The sequence below is a fragment of the Caretta caretta genome, chromosome 1, assembly GCF_965140235.1.
Source record: "Caretta caretta isolate rCarCar2 chromosome 1, rCarCar1.hap1, whole genome shotgun sequence".
NCBI lineage: Eukaryota > Metazoa > Chordata > Testudines > Cheloniidae > Caretta > Caretta caretta.
The window spans coordinates 191,945,183-191,969,200 of record NC_134206.1 but is presented as its reverse complement, the minus strand read 5'-3'; the positions used below and the strand labels follow the sequence as shown (position 1 = coordinate 191,969,200).

The window sequence follows — 24,018 nt, the reverse complement described above, 5'->3', positions numbered from 1 at the left end:
TCTGATTGAAATTGCATGTACCGGGGTGATTTCCACGCCATTACAAGAGGTTAAGGGCAATGTAGCTAGCAGTGCAGTTGATAAAACACCTGGAGACTAGCCCCAATATTCCTAGTCTCTATTGTTCTTTTTTTTCTGTCTAAATAAAAAAAAGTTCCTCTTCCCAAAATGTGAAATGTCAAACCACAGTCTTTATGTCAAAGAAAAACATATTTTGCAGTTGAAATAACTGGAAATTTACATGCACGGAATTAACTTTGTCAAATTGCTTAAGCCATGGTGGGGAAAAATAATTTTCATAGCATTACAGTGAAAATATAATTGTAATTGCCCCTTTGACCCAGCATTTGACAAATTAATAATGGGCCTTCATAGAAGGATATTTACTTATGCAGCCTTATGCATATTGACTCAGCTCTGCTTTCAAAGTGTGGTTATTTTTCAAAACCATAAGAGGTTCATGGATTTTAAAATGTGAAGCGAGTGGAATAAGGAAAATAAATAAACTTTAATATTTTTACTAGTCCTCTTAGTACGACTTTTGTAGCACCAGCCAAGTACCTCATAGTGATCCACAAGCATGACTGATTAGATGTCACTATATGCCTTTGAGGTAGGTAAGTAGTAGTGTCTCCAATTTATGGAGGAGGTAACTGAGGCATGGCATTAAATACCTTGCCAAGAGTTGCATGTCAAGTCAGTGGCGCAGTGAGTAGTAAAACTCAAATCTTCTTTCCTTCAGCATCTTAAGATTTAAACACAAGACCATACTTCCTTTCTGTTTACATTGTTCACTGTTTTTCCGCTGTGAATGCAGTTTCTGTTTACTGCTTTTGTGTTTGTCACCACACAGGTCCACAGAGTGTTCAGCATGGTTTTGGAAATCTCTCTCGCCTATATTATGTGATTTAAAAAAAAAAATTAATTATTGGCCACTATGATGCCTGAATGGCCTGTAGAGATACAAACACTGTTTTCCATGTGTGAGATTTGTTTGTTGCAGGAAAGAGCATTTCTCTCACAGTGGTTACCATAAAAAACTCAGCATTTACCACCCTATTGTAATAGAATATAACAAGGTGACAGGATTCTGTGGTTGAGCCGCCTTGTTAGCAGATGAGATGTTATTTGATCCTGCCAACTCATTGTGGCAGATATGACTAGGTTAACTGCAGATCTGATATAGGGAGGTGGGAATGGCCCTCAATGGATAGGGAAGTAAATTACTTTTGTTCTTATGCAGTACTTGTAATCTGCAGATCTCAATGTACTCTACAAAGGAGAAAAGAAATCATTTCCACCAGTTTTTCAAATGTGGTCATTCGTATATGAAGTTATTTAGAGCTAATGAAGCTTTATTCAATCAAGCTTTTTTCACTTCTAGATCAGTTCTCCACCTAGGTCATGCTGGCAAGGAGAGGGAGAGAGTTCCAATGAATCCTAGATGTTACAGATGGAAAAGAGCCATTGGGACACATATTTCATTGCCTGAGAGTGGAGAATTGTTCCCTATCGTTAATTCTAAAATGCTTTGGGAGTAGTTTGAATATTACAAGCATAACATCCCATTCCTGCAATTGAGTCAGAATCCAAGGGACTCCATGTGGGAGCAGGGGCCCACCTCCTTGAATCAATTGTAGGATCAGGCCACAGTTTGAATATTCCAAGTAATGGGGTTACACCAGTTCCTTTGAAAGACAGGTCATAGAGCTGTAAATCTCAATAACAGGAAACTTTTCTTGATGTTCCTCCTAAATTTTCTTTTGCTAAATGTCCTGAGATTGCTCCTCATTTTGCCATCCTCAATGATTCCTCTTTAAAACAAACAAAAAGAAGTATTTTTTCACACAACGCACAGTCAACCTGTGGAACTCCTTGCCAGAGGGTGTTGTGAAGGCCAAGACTATAACAGCGTTCAAAAATGAACTAGATAAGTTCATGAAAGATAGGTCCACCAATGGCTATTAGTCAGGATGGACAGGGATGGTGTCCCTAGCCTCTGTTTGTCAGAAGCTGGGAATGGATGATGGGGGATGGATCACTTGGTGATTACCTATTCTGTTGATTCCCTCTGGGGCACCTGGTATTAGCCACTGTCAGAAGACAGGATACTGGGCTAGATGGACCTTTGGTCTGACTGAGTATGGCCGTTCTTATGTTATGTTACATCCATGGTGCATACTGGCAGAAGGCGTTGTTGGGTTTATGCTGCTGGCATGAAGATGCCAAGCTTTCCCATTCATTTTCCATTGACAAAATGAGCAAATATTGTTTAGATTTTTTTAAAATATAAAAGTTATTTAAAACATAGCTTCTCATCCTGTTTTGAGTTCAATCGTGAAATAAGTACAAGTCAAATTTTTCTTTGAGAAGTATTTTGTACATATTTGTGTTACTTGTCCTTGTGTAGTAGTACTGCCAATTATATTTATTAGCCTTAAATATTAAACACCTGGCAGAATTCCATTGTACATAAATAAGACATTCGAGACCTGGAAGAATGCCATTTCTAATTCAGCCAGCTGGTGCTTTTTACAGTTTCGTTCAGCACAAAACTACTGAATTTCACTGTACGTTCAGTGTCGTGTTAAATAGGAGTACATGCAGTGAATTGGGATTTCTATAGGAAATTCCATTGTGTAGTAATATATTGTTTTGAAAGAGGGAGTGTACCAAGGAAATGATGTATTATGCACCTGCTTGTGCAGTTTGATGTAAACACGTTTTTGAGCTGGCAAAAGGAAAGCCATAACTTTAAAAAAATTTTCCAAACATGAATTTCATAATGCTTCAGTGTTGCAAATATTTTCCCCTTTTATTATGATGGTGGCCTTTTTTTTCAAATATTCTTTCTTTCTTTCTTAGCTGTACTTGGTACATAAAAGGATACATTTATATTTTTTTAGGTTGGTAAACTGGTATGATCATCTCTTAAATCTGTAAATGTAGGCAGTGGCAGATTAGCCACTAGGCCAACGGGGCCCATGCCCAGGGGCCCCAGCCAACTGGGGGCCCCCGGAAAAATGGGTATCCCTGCACCCTGACCTGCTCTACCCACCTGGTGCTCCCGCTGCTTCCCGACCCCGCTCCACAGCAAGAATACCAGGTGGGCAGAGCAGGACAAGCCCCACGCCCCGACCCCATTTCCCCAGCATGAGTGCGGGGTGTATGTGTGTTAGGAAGGATTGCAGGCAGAGGGGTGGGGATGGCCCCCTACTTGCTCTGGGCCCAGAGCCCCACAAAACCCTAATCTGCCCCTGCTGCCCCTTATTATGTAGGAATATATTTGGACTATGCCAGTTTGCTAAAACTGGGACAAATTAAGCCACAGACTTTACCTTTGCAAGTTACACTTTGTGGAAATTAACCACGATATAAGTTATTTATTCTGAGCTGCAGGTTAGGACACAAGTGAAATCACAATTTGCCCTTGTAAGGCACTTTTGATGCCAAGATTTGCCTCATTTTACAGATGGGGACGCTGAGGTACAGATGGGTTATTTGACTTGGCCAAAGATACCTATCAAGCAAATGATAGTCAGGATTAGAACCAATTCCCACTCTAACCTGTACACCATAGTTATTTTTTAATCATTTCACAGTAGGTTGCCATCTCATAAAATAAGGAGGGTTTAGCTAGGTCAGGACTTGTCTGGCTGTCTTGTTGCAGGAAGCTGTATTAGTGAATCATCAGACAATTAAAAGGAAAAGCACGAAAAGCTAGATTTTAATAATATTAATAAGTATTGACCAAGAGCCCAGCATCATGCTACGAGTACTACAGATGGACATGCCATTTTTTCACATGAAGTGGAAAACCCAAGGACCCAATGGAATTTTCATCAGACTTAGAATTGTTCTGCTCAGTGCCTTGGCAAGTTCCAACTTGGATAAAATTCTGTTCACCGAAGTACCCATTATGCTAAACAGCTGCTGGATTCTACTCCTTAAGTAGCTGCATTTTATAGGGTAGTGAAGTGTCCTGTATCTGGTTTGTAAAGCTCCTTAGGATGAAAGGTGCTGTTTTTACATACCATGATAACCGTAAGGGACGACAGCCAAGGGTGGTATTGTGATAGAACACTTAAAAATTTTAATTTATTTTAAAATAATAGGTTTGCATCCGATGAAGTGAGCTGCAGCTCACGAAAGCTTATGCTCAAATATATTGGTTATCTCTAAGGTGCCACAGGTACTCCTTTTCTTTTTAAAATAATAGTCACTTGTTAAAAAAAATTGAAATCTGTTTCTCAAGAAGTACAGTTAAAAGGAAAGAACTGTAAATATTATTATGTCAAAAAAGCAGGGCAGACCCCCCAAGCTGGTTGTACATTCTATAATTAGATTTCACTAGCCCAATAACAAATGTGAACTCCTGAAGCACTATAACAGTCTTACCATGGAGTCACAGACCGTCTCCTTGGGCATTTCAGTCTATCTTGCCAACCAGGCAAGCTGGACAGAGTGACAGCTGGTTGCTATACACTAAAGATCACAAAAAAGTCACGTTGCTCCCAGTCCAAAGAGACCAGTCACTTACCTCAGGTCAGTTTATACCTCCAGTATCACACTAAAGATGACAATGCTTGTAGCCAATCCTATAGTAAACTAACTAAGGATTCATTAACTAGGAAAAGAAGTGAGTTATTTACAGAATGAAAGAGGCAACATATAGACACAATTTAATTAACCTACTGTCTGTGGTTCCGAAAGGTGACAGAGTTGTAGAACTGACAGAATGTCTTTTAGGGCTAACCCAGATTGACCCTTGGGATCTCTGCTTCGGTTTCATACCTCCAGCCCTGTGAGAGTCCAAAAGGGGGGGGAGGGGAAGAGAGAGAGAGATCCAGTTTCTCCTTGTCAGAGATTTGTATCCCCTCCACCTGAGAGTCCAAAGTGATGGGATGAGTTGATGCATAGGTCTCCAGGAGGGAGTTAGGAATGCAGGGCCTTTGTCCTTTGGTGCTACACAATATCTCATTAACTTTCAAAGGGCCATCTTGTATGCAGGATGGGCACTTTACCTTGATTAACGCTGCATTTTCTGTTTTGGGGGGGTTACATAATTACAGAGGTTTACAATGCAAACACTCAATATAACTTTATACCATGAGGTAAATATATGTGGGATCAATACATGCAACATCCTAACAAGCATTTCATAAACTCTAGACATATTCTTATTAACTTAACATTTTAATATGTATTCTGACAACGCTAACACACACGTAAGCAAGACTGGTTTCTAGCTATTCATTTGTAAGTGTTTAGTGAGGCCTGGGGCCTTGGCATGAGCTGGCATCTGGTCTGCCAGCATCACAGCCCCATCTCACACTATATCATAATGTACACTGGAGGAGTTCTGGACTCTCTTTCCAACTTACATAATACTTTTTGGGACCCCCTACAAAATCCTCAATTGCCATTGTCCAAGGCTTTCTACATGTAATGTTTTGACATTGTAATGTTTTGACAAGTGCTTATATACAAATGCACAAAGCCTTGGAAACAAGCAGGGAGAACTGGAGGTCCTGGTGATGTCAAGAAACTATGACGTGATTGGAATAACAGAGACTTGGTGGGATAACTCACATGACTGGAGTACTGTCATGGATGGTTATAAACTGTTCAGGAAGGACAGGCAGGGCAGAAAAGGTGGGGGAGTAGCACTGTATGTAAGGGAGCAGTATGACTGCTCAGAGCTCCGGTATGAAACTGCAGAAAAACCTGAGTGTCTCTGGATTAAGTTTAGAAGTGTGTGCAACAAGAGTGATGTAGTGGTGGGAGTCTGCTATAGACCACCGGACCAGGGGGATGAGGTAGATGAGGCTTTCTTCCGGCAGCTCACGGAAGCTACTGGATCGCATGCCCTGATTCTCATGGGTGACTTTAATTTTCCTGATATCTGCTGGGAGAGCAATACAGCGGTGCATAGACAATCCAGGAAGTTTTTGGAAAGCGTAGGGGACAATTTCCTGGCGCAAGTGCTAGAGGAGCCAACTAGGGGGGGCGCTTTTCTTGACCTGCTGCTCACAAACCGGGTAGAATTAGTGGGGGAAGCAAAAGTGGATGGGAATCTGGGGGGCAGTGACCATGAGTTGGTTGAGTTTAGGATCCTGACACAGGGAAGAAAGGTAAGCAGCACGATACGGACCCTGGACTTCAGGAAAGCAGACTTCGACTCCCTCAGGGAACGGATGGCCAGGATCCCCTGGGGGACTAATTTGAAGGGGAAAGGAGTCCAGGAGAGCTGGCTGTATTTCAAGGAATCCCTGTTGAGGTTACAGGGACAAACCATCCCGATGAGTCGTAAGAATAGTAAATATGGCAGGCGACCAGCTTGGCTTAATGGTGAAATCTTAGCGGATCTTAAACATAAAAAAGAAGCTTACAAGAAGTGGAAGGTTGGACATATGACCAGGGAAGAGTATAAAAATATTGCTAGGGCATGTAGGAATGTTATCAGGAGGGCCAAATCGCACCTGGAGCTGCAGCTAGCCAGAGATGTCAAGAGTAACAAGAAGGGTTTCTTCAGGTATGTTGGCAACAAGAAGAAAGCCAAGGAATGTGTGGGCCCCTTACTGAATGAGGGAGGCAAACTAGTGACAGAGGATGTGGAAAAAGCTAATGTACTCAATGCTTTTTTTGCCTCTGTTTTCACTAACAAGGTCAGCTCCCAGACTGCTACGCTGGGCATCACAAAATGGGGAAGAGATGGCCAGCACTCTGTGGAGATAGAGGTGGTTAGGGACTTTTTAGAAAAGCTGGACGTGCACAAGTCCATGGGGCCGGACGAGTTGCATCCGAGAGTGCTGAAGGAACTGGCGGCTGTGATTGCAGAGCCATTGGCCATTATCTTTGAAAACTCGTGGCGAACCGGGGAAGTCCCGGATGACTGGAAAAAGGCTAATGTAGTGCCAATCTTTAAAAAAGGGAAGAAGGAGGATCCTGGGAACTACAGGCCAGTCAGCCTCACCTCAGTCCCTGGAAAAATCATGGAGCAGGTCCTCAAAGAATCAATCCTGAAGCACTTGCATGAGAGGAAAGTGATCAGGAACAGCCAGCATGGATTCACCAAGGGAAGGTCATGCCTGACTAATCTAATCGCCTTCTATGATGAGATTACTGGTTCTGTGGATGAAGGGAAAGCAGTGGATGTATTGTTTCTTGACTTTAGCAAAGCTTTTGACACGGTCTCCCACAGTATTCTTGTCAGCAAGTTAAGGAAGTATGGACTGGATGAATGCACTACAAGGTGGGTAGAAAGCTGGCTAGATTGTCGGGCTCAACGGGTAGTGATCAATGGCTCCATGTCTAGTTGGCAGCCGGTATCAAGTGGAGTGCCCCAAGGGTCGGTCCTGGGGCCGGTTTTGTTCAATATCTTCATAAATGATCTGGAGGATGGTGTGGATTGCACTCTCAGCAAATTTGCGGATGATACTAAACTGGGAGGAGTGGTAGATACGCTGGAGGGGAGGGATAGGATACAGAAGGACCTAGACAAATTGGAGGATTGGGCCAAAAGAAATCTGATGAGGTTCAATAAGGATAAGTGCAGGGTCCTGCACTTAGGACGGAAGAACCCAATGCACAGCTACAGACTAGGGACCGAATGGCTAGGCAGCAGTTCTGCGGAAAAGGACCTAGGGGTGACAGTGGACGAGAAGCTGGATATGAGTCAGCAGTGTGCCCTTGTTGCCAAGAAGGCCAATGGCATTTTGGGATGTATAAGTAGGGGCATAGCGAGCAGATCGAGGGACGTGATCGTTCCCCTCTATTCGACATTGGTGAGGCCTCATCTGGAGTACTGTGTCCAGTTTTGGGCCCCACACTTCAAGAAGGATGTGGATATATTGGAGAGAGTCCAGCGAAGGGCAACAAAAATGATTAGGGGTCTGGAACATATGAGTTATGAGGAGAGGCTGAGGGAGCTGGGATTGTTTAGCCTGCAGAAGAGAAGAATGAGGGGGGATTTGATAGCTGTTTTCAACTACCTGAAAGGGGGTTCCAAAGAGGATGGCTCTAGACTGTTCTCAATGGTAGCAGATGACAGAACGAGGAGTAATGGTCTCAAGTTACAGTGGGGGAGGTTTAGATTGGATATTAGGAAAAACTTTTTCACTATGAGGGTGGTGAAACACTGGAATGCGTTACCTAGGGAGGTGGTAGAATCTCCTTCCTTACAGGTTTTTAAGGTCAGGCTTGACAAAGCCCTGGCTGGGATGATTTAACTGGGAATTGGTCCTGCTTTGAGCAGGGGGTTGGACTAGATGACCTTCTGGGGTCCCTTCCAACCCTGATATTCTATGATTCTATGATTCTATGACATTCACACAATCACTGAGCCATATTTACCTTATAATTTCTTTCTCTTGCTCTGTTCCACATGTTGTGAAGCTGAATGATGAAATGAGAGAAAAGATACAGGAACTGCGGTATCATGATATTTTATGTAATGCTCAGTATTTGCTGAAGTTTAGCACTACAGTATAAAACATTCACTAGAAAACTATCATCTTAAAAACAAAAAGGCACCTAATCATTCCTTTTTATCTTGAATCTTTGCAGTGCTCTTTCCAAAAATGCTATTAAAAACATACAAATCATTTAAAGACTTTAATAGAGTGGAAAGTAGAAATTAAATAGAAGTATTAGTGTATTTCCCATATCATATGGAGACAGCAGTTTAGGGCCTGATCCTCCAAAACCATAACTCACAAAAATAGTCTCTCATAAGTGTGGTCCAGTTGAAACTAACCAGAGTACTGTATTTGAATGAGTGCTGAATATTTGTGAGCATAGAGTTTTCAGGATTGGCACCTTATGTTGCAATGATATACAGTAGATAAGATATTTAATACCATCAATTATATTTTTAACTAATTAAGGAGAAAAGAAGCAGAAAAAGGCAGAAAATTACATGAAATAATTTGATAGTGTCATAAAAATTTAACTAAAAAGAAAGGAGGACTTTTCTGCTGATGACTGTAATGACCATTGTTTGGTGAGTAGGAGGTTTGTTTATTTATTTTGCTGTGCTATTTATCAATATTCTTGTTTTCATTTCTTTGATTTGGAAGCTTCATAGCAGAAAGAGGTCTCTTCCTGTTACTATTAAAGTTAATGGCACAGCTCCCTTGGGGAGTAAGATTAAGGGCCTTAGGTTAGTTTCAGGTTTACACCAAATTGTGTAAGGGTTTATGTGAGATTGAGGATTAATAGATAACTGGCAAAGGGCTCACTATAGCTCTAATGATTATGTAATGCTCAGCTTTCACTCTATGAAATATTTTGTTTACTCCTACACTTTGGGGAGGATCTCAATAGAATTAAGCTTTGGTTAAGAAAATACTGGTTGACTGAATTTCTTTATACTCAAAAAGCAGTGAAATTCAATGGACTCGCTATCGATTAGTGACAAATTAATTTCTATCAACTACTTGTTGAGGGTATAATATAGAACTGGTGAAAAATTGCCAAACAGTTTTTGATGGAATATTAATTTTTTGACTAAACAATTTTTTCACACAAACAATCTGCTTTCCGATGATAATATTGAGTGTTCTAGTCCAGCTTTTTCGTTGAAATCCAGTCTTCGTTTTCTTGACAAAGAATCAAAATTTTCTACCAAGAAGTATACCCATTTTCCAACCAGGTCTAATATAATACAAAATATTATGAATTACGTGCTTGTTGTCCATTATTGGTGACAGGCAATCTCTACCTCTAGGAACTGAATTACTCCAAGGATGCTCAGGACTTCTGAATATTAGGCCACTTAGATGCTGAAATGTGGTCCTAGATACCGAACTTTAGGCACTTAAGTTTAAAATGTTAGCCAGAACTGGATTATACAGTAATTAGAAAAAAATAAATAAATAAACCCCACCCATTGCCTACACTAATCCTGTAGTAGTAGGCACCGAAACTGAGCTGTGTGTTAATACGTTCTCTTCTTTTTTGTTTACCTTGTGTTAGTGCAAGTGCTTAGCAACCAAGCAAAGAACATTATCAGTCCCTTTGTATTCAGTTAGTAAAATGTTAATGTTCATGTACAGACTATCTGAAATCTGAGATTCCCGCTGCAGTGATTATATTGTTTAGAACAGAAATTCGTTTAATAAATAGCAGAAGGTTGAAAAAAATAGTATAAAAATGTGTATATGTCCATCTCCCAGACATATGTACTAAAGATGTTTTTCCTTCTTTGCTGCAAAATTTTACTGAGTACGCTGGAGAAAACCATTAAACTGAGAGTTATGACAATTTTGAACATTATCAAATTCTGTTGCCTCTGTTAGGAGCTCGGTGGTGGTGGTCCTGCTATTGCCTGTGTGAGGAGCTCACAGATGGCACAAGTCAATTAGGCTGACAACAAGAATATCAGACAAAATTTATTTTTTATTTGGAATTAAGTGGTGATTTTCCCCTTCTGTCCAACATGTCTGGGGCTTGTTAGGACACGAAACAATCTTCATGTGCCTCCAGTATCTTCCAGTGGGTTGTTTCCTCTTTGATTTTTTTTCTCAGCAATGTTTTCTAGGAGGGTACAGTGCTGTGTGTCAGATGTGTTCATTTATATATCTTTTAACTGCCAACCATTACAAAAAACAGTAGTCTAAACATGGGGAATAGTTGAAAGTAATCGTGAACAGTTTGCGTGTCAAATCACATCAAATATCACATTTGTAACAAATAATAAAAACTAAACTTGTAAATATATATTGCTCAACCTATTGCCTGAGACTGTCAAAGAAACCTAAAGGAGTTAAACCCCTGACTCCTATTGAATTTCAATGGGAATTAGGCTGCCAGGTCCCTTAGGTGCCTTTGAAAATCTCAGTCAGATTGTTTAGTGGGCTGTTGCTCACTTACGGTAATGGTGATGCAATAGCAGAGTATTGCAAACAGTGCTATGATCTGAAACCAACCAGCACAGATTCTAGAAGTAATGCAGAGTGGACCGGATTCTCTCCTGAGTTACACCAGTGTAAATGCATGGTAACTCCATTGAGGAGAATGAAGTTGCTCTGGATTGTACACTGGTATAACTAAGACCAGAATTAAATTTTTGGTCTCATCTGTCACTGTTGGGTACATTATATAAATACAAAATTCTATTCACTTGCCTTGCCAATGTCCCAAATAATTCCCTTCCTCATCCTCTCCACCCAACTGCCACCACAGCCTGGACATTCTACAAGTAAATAATGGCAGTTCATTCCTTTTCTACTCGGTTGTCCCCCTCTAGGTCTTTTCCTAACCTCTGTCTTAAAAGAAAATTGCCTACTCACAATTCCACAGCTCTCTTTCAGTTCTGCCATGAAACTATGTACTGCTACATAATCTCTCTGTCCACCTTGCTTCCTTGACTCAGAATGGACCCTTATTGTGAGATTGCAGAATAGGGGTTTAATGTAACAGTGGAGATGGTGGCAGCTTATATTGAGATGAGGAATTTTCTTCAATTTTCATTCAAAGAGTGAATGAAAGGATCAAAGAAATGTCAGGGTTGAGTGTCCATCAAGTTTCATGCCTAAACAGTTTCCAATGTATCATATTTTTTCTGGGTTGGACTGTCAGTCTTTGAGGCAAGGGGACCTTTCTTGTTTGTTCTGTACAGTGCTATGTATGCTAATAGCATTAGAATAATCATCTTGAGGGAAGGAGGCAAGAAGTGATCCAGTCCGAAGGCAGTAGGATAACTGGGCGAGGGTGTTAGGTTGGAATCATCTGAGAAGTATATAACTTCAGACGGGAACACTTCAAAAATAGCTCATTTTGGACAGCTGGGAAGAGGCCAAAGTTTGAGTGGCCTTTCTATGCGGTTGATAAGTTCCTGTCATTTGGCCTCTTTATGCTGATGATACTTAGTTGTAAACATCTCTTGACATATTTTAATTTCTTCTCTGCATCCACCTTTCCTGATTACATTGATGAGGTAAATGTGTGGCTCTTTCCTTCTTTCAACAAAACATGTTCAAAGCTCTCCTCAAGCATAGCTCTGTCTCCTCCAGTTTTTTCCTGAACTCAGACTTCCTGGTTGTCTCAGTCTATAACTATCTGCCTTGAACCTGAAATTTTCTTCTTCCTCATGTCATGCTTCTGCCATGTCATTTTCTATCTATGCCACTGCTTTACTGCCACTTCTGCCTAGATCCTCATCTATGCCATTGTCCTCTCTCATATTGGCTATTGCATTTTCCTTCTCTGTGACCTCTTGAGGTCCCAGCTGTCCAGGCTCATGCATAGTCAGAATGCTGCCCTCTACTTCACATACAGAAAGAACTGTGATCTCATCACTGCAGTTCTCAAATAACTCCCCTGGGCTCTGCATTTACTGGCATTTCTGGGTCCAGTTCAAAAATGTCCTTTTATTTGAAAAGACTTCCATACTTTTTTTTTTTTTTCATTTTGTCTTTCTAACCTTCTCTCCGCTTTATTGCTGGCCCTTTTCAAAATCTCACTACTAAAGTGACTGTCTTCCCCACTGCAGTTCCTGTTATCTGGAACAGCCCTCTTGTATCTCTACACTTTTTATGCTGTATTTTCAAACCTCAGCTGAAAGCAACTTTATCTCATGTTTATTTGTCTATTTTTTCTCTCCCTTTACGAAGCTTTCTGTCTCCTAATGTGATTTCAGTCTGTAAATCGTTACATGTAAAGTTACATTGACTGTGTAATGATGCCCTGAAATAGGATGTTTGATTGTTTCTCCTTTGATACTTAGCCTCTAACAAGATCTGTAATCAGAAAATATTCCAGTGGCATTTACCTCTCCCTACCAAGCTAAAGTATCCATTTACTGTTATTAAAGGTTCAGGTAACTATTTATTTTATCTGTTAACATACGATAAAAAATAGAAGTACATTTGCTGTTGCCAACAAAAGGTGCTGCATTTTAGGAGACCTAGATTTATTTGAGCATTATCTGATCTGTTTCTATACCAACAGAGCTCAAGTACATCATAAAGGGAGTACTACAACTGCAGTTCTGGAGGGAGGGTGATGGTTTATATCTCAGTGACCTTTACGTTAAAGAGAGCTCACTTGTTCTCTTTTCTGATGGTATGAAGTAGGGCATGAATGTAGCACTTAGCAACAGTCAAACAACATGGGGCCTTGGGATTAGCCATGTTCAGAGCAATCTTGTGCATGAGAAGTCCCGTAGGATATGATTGATCAAAAAGGCCCCTATAAATTATGCATATATGCCTTCATAGGATTAGATGTCATAGCAAATGTGGCTGTGCTATTCTTCATTTGAGTAAAATTAGTACTGAGAACAGCTGTCTCATTTATTCAATATTGCTAACTTATGTAATTGTATTTTGAATCTCATGTTTTTTTGCTCAAAGCTGGAATCATGTGAATATACCAGAATCTTATTCTTCATTATTTATTTTTTCTTAAAATGAAAGTTTCCAGCCCTCATGGTTGCAGAGATAAAGTTGATTTGAGCATAAGCTTTCATGAGCTACAGCTCACTTCATCGGATGGCTTATGCTCAAATAAATGTATTAGTCTCTAAGGTGCCACAAGTACTCCTTTTCTTTTTGCGGATACAGACTAACACGGCTGCTACTCTGAAACCAGAGATAAAGTTGAATATGTGAACCTTAAAGGTGCAAAAGTCAGAATGCAAATAAAAAGAACTCCAAATTATTATTATTAAAATCTATAATTATTTTAAGATACTTGTAGCAGATCGCAGATTCACTGGTGTGGCGCCTCCTGCTGGTTGCCTAGGGAATTAGCTCAATTCCAGCTCTCGGAGCGCCCTCTGCTGGCCAGTGTCTCACCTGCCTCAGGCCCCCATGTCCCTCCTGGACCCCGGTGCCCTTTACCTCAGGGTTCTGCCCCAGCAGTACTCCCACACTCTGGGTCTCCCTTCCCAGGGGAACCCCCAACCTTCTATAGCCACCTTACCTCAGTGGCTACTGCCAGTCATCCTCTAGCCCCCTTTCTCTGGGGCAAACTGCAGTCTGTAATGGCCGCTCATCACTGGTAAGGGGGTAGGACCAGCTGCCTTTCCCTGCAGCCCCAGTAGCTCCCTAGGCCATTACCAAGGCCTCAGCCTGGGGAGTTGCCAGGCTGGAGCTCCCCAGCTCCTCTTGCCCTTTCCCAGTATTGTTCTGCTTCCGGTACCCTGTGCTCCCAGGCAGCTAGGCCCTTCTCCCTCCAGGGCTGGAGACTGACACAGCTCCTCCCTGAGCCCTTATAACAGGGCCAGGTGTGGCCTGATTGGGTGCAGCCACAGCTGTGGCTGCCTCCCCAATCAGCCTTTAACCTTGTTTTCCAGGACCGGGGTAACTGCCCCACTACAATACTCTTATGTTTTGGGGGGGGGGGGGCGCTGATGCATGAGTTTTATCATGTGAGGTTGGCCACTACGTTTTTTGGAAAAATATATTGAATGAAGAGTTGTTGTAGCCATTTTGGTCCCAGGATATAAATCAGACAAAGTGGGTGGGGTAATACCTTTTGTTGGACCAGCTTCTGTTGGTGAAAGAGACAAGACTTAGAGTTGCACGGAATTGAAGAAGAGTTCTATGGAGCTCAAAAGTGTGTCCCTTTCACCAACAGGTGTTGGACCAATAAAAGATATTACCTCACCCACCTTGTCTCTTGCATGAAGAGTGTAATTTAGGGCTCATAATGCTGCTTGTTTGTGCCCAATCATGTATCTATTGAAGTCAATGGCAAACGTTCTGTTAACTTCAACAGAAGCAGGATTGGGCTCTTTATTCAGAAATGCCTCAGTATTTGGAGCTTTCCCGTTGGAGCAATTGGACTGAAATGGCAATCTGCAATCATTTACATGCAATTTGGTCTTCATTACGAATTAATGAAGTGATAATTGCTTTTTGCAGTCGTCTATGTGGAGAAGATGGTGCTATTTGCTTTTTCATATAATTAATATGTCTACATTCAAGTGCTTGCGTAAATTTGGCAACTTAGAAAGTTGTTGGGTTAGGGTTCGGGAAACTGCAATGAAATTACTGCAATAAAATTCTTCTTCTATTGAGCAATTCTAATTCTGCAAATAGAGTTCCTATTTTTGTTTGTATCTACCATAGGAAGTGTAAGTATATTAATGTATATATTGATGCAGATAATGGTAAATAAATCAGTTGTAAATCATTGTGAATTACTTTAAATTTCTAGATAAAATACCTGTTGTTTTGCAAGTGCTGGTCCCTGTGTGAATTCCACTGTGGCTATTTATGCTCTCCATGCACCTGAGTCCAGAAGACTTTTGCTAACAATGTCCATTGGTCTCCACCTGTGCCCTTCCTCTCCTTGTGCTCCAGACTGAGGGTATCAGAGGTGGTGCTGACTGCCTGCCTCTCCAGTTCCTTTCTACCTCTACCAGGTAGTGGTCTGAGATGGAACCCTCCAGTGTCCACAGACTGGTCCTTCAACTTCTAATCCGTAAATATTGTAAATATAAATATTGGTTGTTAGTTCTTAGTTTTTAGTAGTTAGTTTAGCTAAAGGTTTTGGGAACCCCTCCTTCCAAGCTTCCTCTCCTCTGCACACTCCCTGGTACGGGACACCGGTTATGTTCAGGATTCTTGCTTCAAAAGCTGAATCTCCTGCCCATGGTCCTTCCTGTTTTGGCAACAACCATTAGAGCTGCCTATACCACCCCAGAGAAGTTCATACGTCCACTAACTGTAGTATCTCCTGCTCTTTTCCCAGCCGAACCTGGCAAGCACAGGAGTTCAGACTTAGTGGACATCTCAGGGAGAGTGCCCTGAGGCCCCAGTCTGATCTGGGCTGGGCAGACCTCCCTCCCACCCCCCGTACACTGGACAGAGGTATTGAGGAGTGAGCCACGAGCACTACCACTTCTGATACAGGGGTAAGCAAGGGTAGAGCCAGAGACTCCGTCTCCCAGGCTCACCATAAGGGTAGAAAGCCCTCTCAAAATCCTAAAGAGAAATCCCCCTCCAGATCCACCTCTAAGTGGAGGACTTCTTCACCAGCACCTTCCAAGTCAAAGTGTCTCTGTACCCAGTTCTGGGGGGATCAAGAGTCCATAAGGGTCACTATACTGATCTGCAGACTTCAAAAATTGAGTGCCTCTATATTGGCACCATTGACAGGAGTGGAACCTTTGAAACTGAGCACAGAGAGACATGAGCCAAGGCCAGGACAACTATCAGTAGTGACAAAGTGCAAGCACCAAGAACCACATGCAGCATCATGCTTGCAGAAGCAGACATCAGCTTCCAAGGGCTGGCATGCTTCTGCTCGCAGTCTCACTCTCTCTCTCTCTCTCTCTATCTCTGAGTGGGGATAAATGTCATCCGTCAGGATCCAGAATCTCCCCTCCTATCAGATCTGGTCCTTACAAGGGAGATGCTGACACCATCGATCCACGAACACTATGACAGAAGTCAATCCCGCTTCTGCCAGTCCTGGCATTTCTGCATCACAATGGTCCTGATGGCACCACCATTACAAATGGAACCTACATTTTCCTCTTTGGGTGAATCTGACATTGGGAGGGACCAGTATCATCTCCACTCAGAGATGGGAGTCCAGGTAGGGGAGCCATAATCTTCTGGGACCTACCTTGACTTTAGAAGATGGGGTACCCCCTTTGGACTGTTGGTAACCTATCTCTTTGGGACCACTTTAACCAATGCTGGAGCCTCCTCACTGGTCTTAATGATCATCATGGGAGCTGTCCATGCAATATCCTGAATTGATACAGACAGGGGAGCAGAGTTTTTGTTCACTCATCCTGCCCCACACTTTTTTTGGTGGTTCAAGGTGCCACGGAAAGGGGTGGACAACATTTCCCAAGGTCCACCATCTCAGATGAAGAGGCCAAAAATTTGGACCGCCTCAGAAGGAAGGTATTTACATCAAATAGGCAATTACCAGGCCTTGCTGTAAAAGTATGATTTTGTGAACTGCTGTAAGATTTCAGAATTCAGAGGCAAGTTGACTTCGGAGGATAGAGAACAATTTCAAGCCCTTATCAAGGAGGGTAAATTGGTGGCTAGAACATCCCTATAGGGGATGACAGCCTCAGGATCAATGGTGATTGCATTCTTATGCTCGGCAAATCCTGACTTTATTCCTCAGGCTTCCCCAGGGAAGTTCAATCCCCTGTGGAGGATTTGATGGAAATAGCTTATTTAATGAAAAGACTGAATTAAAGACTCAAGGGTGACCCTCTGCTCCTTGGGGATATATATATGGAGACACAGAAGAAGAGTCATAGGCAGCCTCACAAGTACCACAAGCCTTCTACCACCAAAGGGGATATGAACTGCCACAAAAGTGGCAGAGGTGCAGAGAAACAAACACAACACTCCTCCTTCCCAGCCTCCTGTCAAGAAATTTTTTTTGACTGGACTCATGAGAGCTGCGATCCACCTCACAGCCACATAGGGCATCACACCCTCCTACGTAGTAGGTACTGCTTGTCAGTCACCCATAGTGGAATATACACAGGAACCATCACTTGAAGAAGAAAAAGAAGTTACTTATCTTGTACAGTAACTAGAGTTCTTTGAGATGTGTTCTCCCTACCTGTATTCCACCTCCTGCACTCCTTCTCCTCTGTCTCAAACCTTCACTCATGATTCGTGGCAGAGAAGGAAATGGAGAGATAGTTGCTCTGCACTGCTCCTTATGCCCTTGGTCCAGAGCATAAGGAGAGGAAGAGTGCAGTAGAGGACCAATGGATGTTGCTAGCAAAAATTACCCTGTCTCAGGCGTGTGGAGTGCATGACAATGCCAGAGAAGAATATAGATAGGGACCACACATCTCGAAGAACTCCAGTTACTATAGAGGTTAGAAACTGTTATTTATCATCCTATCTAATTTAATCTTGAGAAATTTCAATAATTGACCTTCTTTGTTCTGAAAACCCTACATTTCATAGTTAAAGTGCAAGAGTTGATGAGTAACATATAAATAGTTTTTTTCCTTTTAGTCTTTGTCCATATACGTAAGTTGCACTGGTTTAATTTAAAGCTGCTTTTAAACTGATATAGTTAATCCAGTGCAAACCTCTATGTGGACACTTTTAGTTTGGTTTAATAGTGTCTTATATCTTAAATTAAACCCATGCCATGTTCTCATGTAGACAGGCCCTTAGAAGCCCTGGAATGTGCTTAATGGAACTGGAAGCTGGGATTAACAATTGCTGGTTTTTATTCCTGACTAGGCCACTGACTTTCTATGTGACTTCTGAAAGGTCAATAGACCCTTCTGGGACTGTTTTGCCATCTGTAAAGTGTTGATAATACTTCCCTGTCTCACAAGGGTTTTGTAAGTAGGGTTGCCAACCTTCTAATAGCGCAAAACGGCACACCTGCCCCCCCCCCCTTCTCCAAAGCCCCACCCCCTCACTACATCCCCCTCCCTACATCACTTGCTCTCCCCCACCCTCACTCGAAAACCATATGCCTGGCAACCCTATTTGTGAAGCTTAGTGAGTTAATGTTTACCATGGAATACACTGAGATCATTGGATGGCAGATGCTGTATCAGATGAATGCTGATCAGAATCAAAACTTAAAGGCAGCACTGATGTGGGTGCACTGAGGAAGGCACTTCTTTGGAAAAAAAATCCGATCTGTCTTGAAGAATAGTTGTGGTCCCTCTGAAAATATTTACTTCCATCTACTTCACACATTCCAAAATTTGTACCATGCAGGAGCTCTTTTTTAGGACTGAGTATTCCCCAGTTATATTACATCAGGTTGCTGGCATGACATAGGGTTTGCATTTTTGAATGTGTTGTGTGTATCTCTAAGAGTGACAGTGATGTGTGAGGTGAATTTCTGTAACAGCTAAAAACAGCCAGACTTCAGTATGACAACAGTTGTATTCAGTGATGAGCTGCCAAAATCTTAACAACCGGTTCCCTATAAAAAGTTCTGATTTAAAGTTCTGATTTAAGGGATGTGCCCCAGTATGTATTTTTTGTACCAACAGGGTTACCATATGTCCGTATTTCCCCTCCTGCACGGCGATTTAAGAACCAAAAAGCCTGACCTGTCTGGGAAAATATGGATGTATGTTAACCCTGCCTAAAGTTCTTTTTTAAAAAGATGGGCCTGAACTAGAAATGAGCTCTGTTTCACATGTGTGGGTCCCCGCCACTCCCTGGGGGTGTGTTAGGGTGACCAGATGTCCCGATGTTATAGGGACAGTCTCAATTTTGGGGTCTTTTTCTTATATAGGCTCCGATTACCCCCCACCCCCGTCCTGATTTTTTACACTTGCTCACTGGTCACCCTAGGGTGTGCACATGTGTGGGTCCCAGCTGCTCCCTGCCCCCCTCATTGAAGCAGGTGTGCAGGGTTACTGCCCTGGGAACTGCAGGGCACCAGTGGATGTGGGGCCAGCTTTAGACAGGAGTGTGGGGCAGGGCTAGCTGGAGGCAGGGGGTGCGGAGCTGGCTACAGGCAGGGCATGGGGTGCGGAGCTGGCTGGAGACAGGAGGGTGCGGGGTTGGCTGGAGGCAAGGGGATGTGGGGCTGGCTGGAAACAGGGCAGGGGCTGACTGGAGGTAGGGGCTGGCTGCAGGCAGGGCAGGGGGGTGCAGGGCTGGCTGGAGACGGGCTGGCTGCGGGCAGGGCAGGGGGTGCGGCAGGGGCTGGTGCGGGCAGGGCAGAGGGTGTGGGGGTGGCTGGAGACAGGGGTGGCTGCGGGCAGGGCAGGGGGTGCGTGCAGCAGGGGTTGGCTGGAGACGGGGGCTGGCTGCAGGCAGAGTGGTGGGTGTTCACGGGGAGAGCAGCAGGACGCAGCCCAGGCCCAGCAGAGCAGCCGGGGACCCACCAGGCAGCATCGGGAGCCCCAGGGCCAGGGGAGCAGCAGCAGCAACAGGGCTTGTGCCCAGGGCCAGGCGGCAGCCCACATGGCTCCCGCAGCGCAGCGCCCCCGGCGGCCGGAGGAGGAATTGCATCACTTCCCGGCCGGAGCCCATCAAAGCCTCAGCGCCCCCTGCAGGGAAGCGAGTTAACAACCGGTTCTACAACTGCTTCAGAATTTAACAACTGGTTTGCGTGAACCGGTGCGAACCGGCTCCAGCTCACCACTGGTTGTATTCCCATGTGTACATGCAGTCCCCTTTAAAACTATAAGAATAGGTTTGGGAGTTGTAACAGGTAATTTATAAGTCTCAAGGTTGGGTGTATTTTGTCTGTCGGTTTTCTGTTTTGTTTTCATTTTAAAATGTTAGTCTCATAGACTCATAGATATTAAGGTCAGAAGGGACCATTATGATCGTCTAGTCTGACCTCCTGCACAAGGCAGGCCACAGAATCTCACCCACCCACTCCTGCGATAAACCTCTCACCTATGTCTGAGCTATTGAAGTCCTCAAATCGTGGTTTAAAGACTTCAAGGTGCAGGGAATCCTCTGGCAAGTGACCCGTGCCCCAGGCTACAGAGGAAGGCAAAAAAACCCCAGGGCCTCTGCCAATCTGCCCTGGAGGAAAATTCCTTCCCGACCCCAAATATGGCGATCAGCTGAACCCTGAGCATGTGGGCAAGACTCACCAGCCAGATAGCCAGGAAAGAATTCTCTGTACTAACTCAGATCCCAGCCCATCTAACATCCCATCACAGGTCATTGGGCCTATTTACCATGAATAGTTAAAGATCAATTAATTGCCAAAATCATGTTATCCCATCATACCATCTCCTCCATAAACTTATCGAGTTTAATCTTGAAGCCAGATAGGTCTTTTGCCCCCACTGCTTCCCTTGGAAGGCTATTCCAGAACTTCACTCCTCTGAGTCTTTCACATAAGTCAGGCTCCATTCTTCAGTTGATGGATATTCTGAAATTGCTAGCAATCAAGAACCTGTCCATGGTGACTGTAATAATGCGTAAAGTGCATGCTGCATGGCAGCAGCCTGATGTTGGTGTTGATGTCCTAGAGCTTGTCCTGTATTGAAACAAAAAGATGGTTAGCAATGCTGAAGAATTCAAACAAATATCTTCAAAGTTCAGTCCTGTTTATACTCCTTATTATTCAATACTTGTGAACATTTGCATGTCCAAATTCTTGTTTGCTTAATGTTTTGGTGGAATGCAGTGTTCTTAGTCATTTGCAAACAGTATTAATATACCAATAAGAGCTGCTCACCGCTTGCTTTTGTTCATTTAAAAACTTGCTATAGTCATCCATTCAGGGAGCAGAAAAAATACTGGGGTATTGAAGAGTCCAGTCACACATGCTGAGTGACTTAGGGCAGGTCTACACTTAAAATGCTGCAGCGGGAGACCTGCCCTGTGCAGCTGCACCACTGCAGTGGTCCAGTGAAGGTACTACTCCATCGATGAGAGAGCTAATCCACTCCAAGAGAAGCAACAGCTTTGTCGACGGGATAAACCCTTCCATTGACATAGCGATGTCTACACCAGGGGTTAGGCCAGTATCACTGTGTCGCTCAGAGGGGTGGATTTCTCACACCCCCGAGTGACGTAATTCTACTGATGTAAGTTTGTAGTGGAGACCTGGCCTAATGGAGAATACTTAAAGTGAGCACTCCCCGGGTGGTTATTTTGCTCTGTAAAGTAACCTGCAAATATTTGTGTTTAACGTGATGGGGGCAGACATTGGGACTGGTTCATGAATATTTTGCAAATGGGAAAAATATATAAATTTGCTAGATAAAATATCCAAAAATATTTGTAAGATGGGACCATATTTGTAAAATACCATTGTGATGAGTGTGGTGTAAAATCCTGTCTAGCACTGGGAGGACCTGAGTAATCAGGATGCTATGAAAGGTAAGCTAATGTTTTTTTGTTTTTTTTTAAATAATTGTGGTTGCAAAGCTAAAGTGGACTGGGTCATGAGACCAAGTGAAATGAACAGAAATCTCTGAAGTAGGTTGCTTTTTAGTGAGAGGCATCTAAAGAAACTGTTAAAGTCCTAAAATTTCATTATGAACTAATTGAATTCCAACAGTGGCCAATGACAGACCATGAATTTCTCTAGAGATGTCTGTTTAAACCTTGTAAGGGACTCTTTCAACTGTTTAGAGTATGAGGATATACACAATGATCAGCCTTAAAAAAAAGACATCACTGGTTGCATCAAATGCCCCAATAACAACTGTGTGGATGAAGGCAGTCCATCACTATACTCTTGAATGAACTCACACAGAAAAATTATAAAAGACAAAAACACCAGTGGACAAACACTTCTCATAAAACAATCACTCCATATCTGACCTCTCAGTCCTTGTCCCCAAAGGAAACCTCCACAACACCTTTAAAAGATGAGCCGGGGAGCTTAAATTCATCTCTTTGCTAGACACTAAAAATCATGGACTCAGTCAAGACGCTGTTTTTATGTTTCCTTAGAGCAATCTGGAGCCCACTAACCCTCCTTTATCCTACGACTGCAGAGGTGTTAATTGCTGACTTCACCTTGAATGATCTCTTGCAATGTGTACTAACTCCTTAGCGATCTCTTCCACCTTGTGTTTAGCGGTGACACTCACATTACCTTTCCCAGACCTGAAGAAGAGCCCTGTGTAGCTTGAAAGCTTCTCTCTCTCACCAACAGAAGTTGGTCCAATATTTTTTTTACCTCACTCACCTTGTGTCTCTCATTTAAAAAGTCAGCATTTAACAGTTGCCACTTCTAAGTATAGGGAAATAACTATCAATTTTCTTGTAAACTTTGTGGTAACTTGATAAATGTTGACTACTTAATGGTAACTGCTAGGTATGCTTAATGTATTCATGGGAACAAGAAGTGTGCGTTTGACAAGGTTTTCCCATCAAATGTCTAGGTAAAGCAGGGCCATTTTCTAAAGTGGAATCAGACCCTTCATTTTGTTGTTTGATCATTATGTGAAGCTCTAAATGCAATTACTATTGCTGTTGACATAATCAGTATACTTAATATATTTCTTTCTTTTTTTTCAGTGGGAAGAGATTAGTGGTGTTGATGAACATTATACACCAATCAGAACTTACCAGGTATGCAATGTTATGGATCACAGTCAGAACAACTGGCTGAGAACAAACTGGATTCCACGCAACTCAGCTCAGAAAATCTACGTGGAGCTCAAGTTTACCTTGAGGGACTGTAATAGCATTCCTCTGGTTCTGGGCACTTGCAAAGAGACCTTCAATCTATATTATATGGAGTCTGATGATGACCATTTGGTCAAGTTCAGAGAACATCAGTTTACAAAGATTGACACTATTGCAGCTGATGAGAGCTTCACTCAAATGGATCTTGGGGATCGAATTCTCAAGCTCAATACAGAAGTTCGTGAGGTGGGACCTGTCAGCAGGAAAGGTTTCTACCTGGCTTTTCAAGATGTGGGTGCATGTGTTGCCTTAGTATCAGTGAGAGTGTACTTCAAGAAGTGCCCTTTCACTATAAAAAACCTGGCCATGTTTCCAGATACAGTACCTATGGACTCTCAGTCCTTGGTGGAGGTGCAAGGTTCTTGTGTCAATCACTCAAAGGAGGAAGACCCACCCAAGATGTATTGCAGTACAGAAGGCGAATGGCTAGTGCCCATAGGAAAGTGTTTGTGTAATGCCGGCTATGAAGAAAGAGGCTATGAATGCCAAGGTAACAATGCACTGCATGTTCACCGTTCAGTTATTAACAAGGGTTTCACCATCTGTCTATGTTCCATATATTGGCTTATGTTAATTTTTTAGAAGCTAATGAGAGATTTATTAGATCACAAAATTGCTCATTAAAGTAGTTCTTGTTTAATTTGTGTAAATAATGTTATTTAACCATGTGTATTTATTAGGGTTGAGTAAATAATACACAGCTAATACTGAATTCAGTAAATCTAGCCTTGCTTCCCTCTCACAGACTTTCTATCAGCCCATTACAATTTCTTAAAATGTATATGTTGTGTCAAAGTATTTGCATTTTTTAAATTCTGGCTTGATTGCTTGCAGTCCTCTGTGTTTAGTATTTGATATGTGAGTTGTGTTGGTTAGTTGTGACCGGTCCTGGAAAATACATGGTATTGATTCTAGTTCCAAA

At 42.6% G+C, this 24,018-nt stretch overlaps 1 protein-coding gene across 3 annotated transcripts in view; it reads left to right on the top strand.

Annotated features, from left to right (window-relative positions):
- Positions 1–24,018, top strand: part of EPHA3 (EPH receptor A3) — a 311,971-nt gene that overhangs the window by 75,654 nt on the left and 212,299 nt on the right. For all 3 annotated transcript variants that reach the window (XM_075118146.1, XM_075118145.1, XM_075118150.1), the window contains exon 3: positions 22,926–23,586. In XM_075118146.1, coding sequence (XP_074974247.1) covers positions 22,926–23,586 — 661 coding nt within the window. The remainder of the gene's footprint in view (positions 1–22,925; positions 23,587–24,018) is intronic.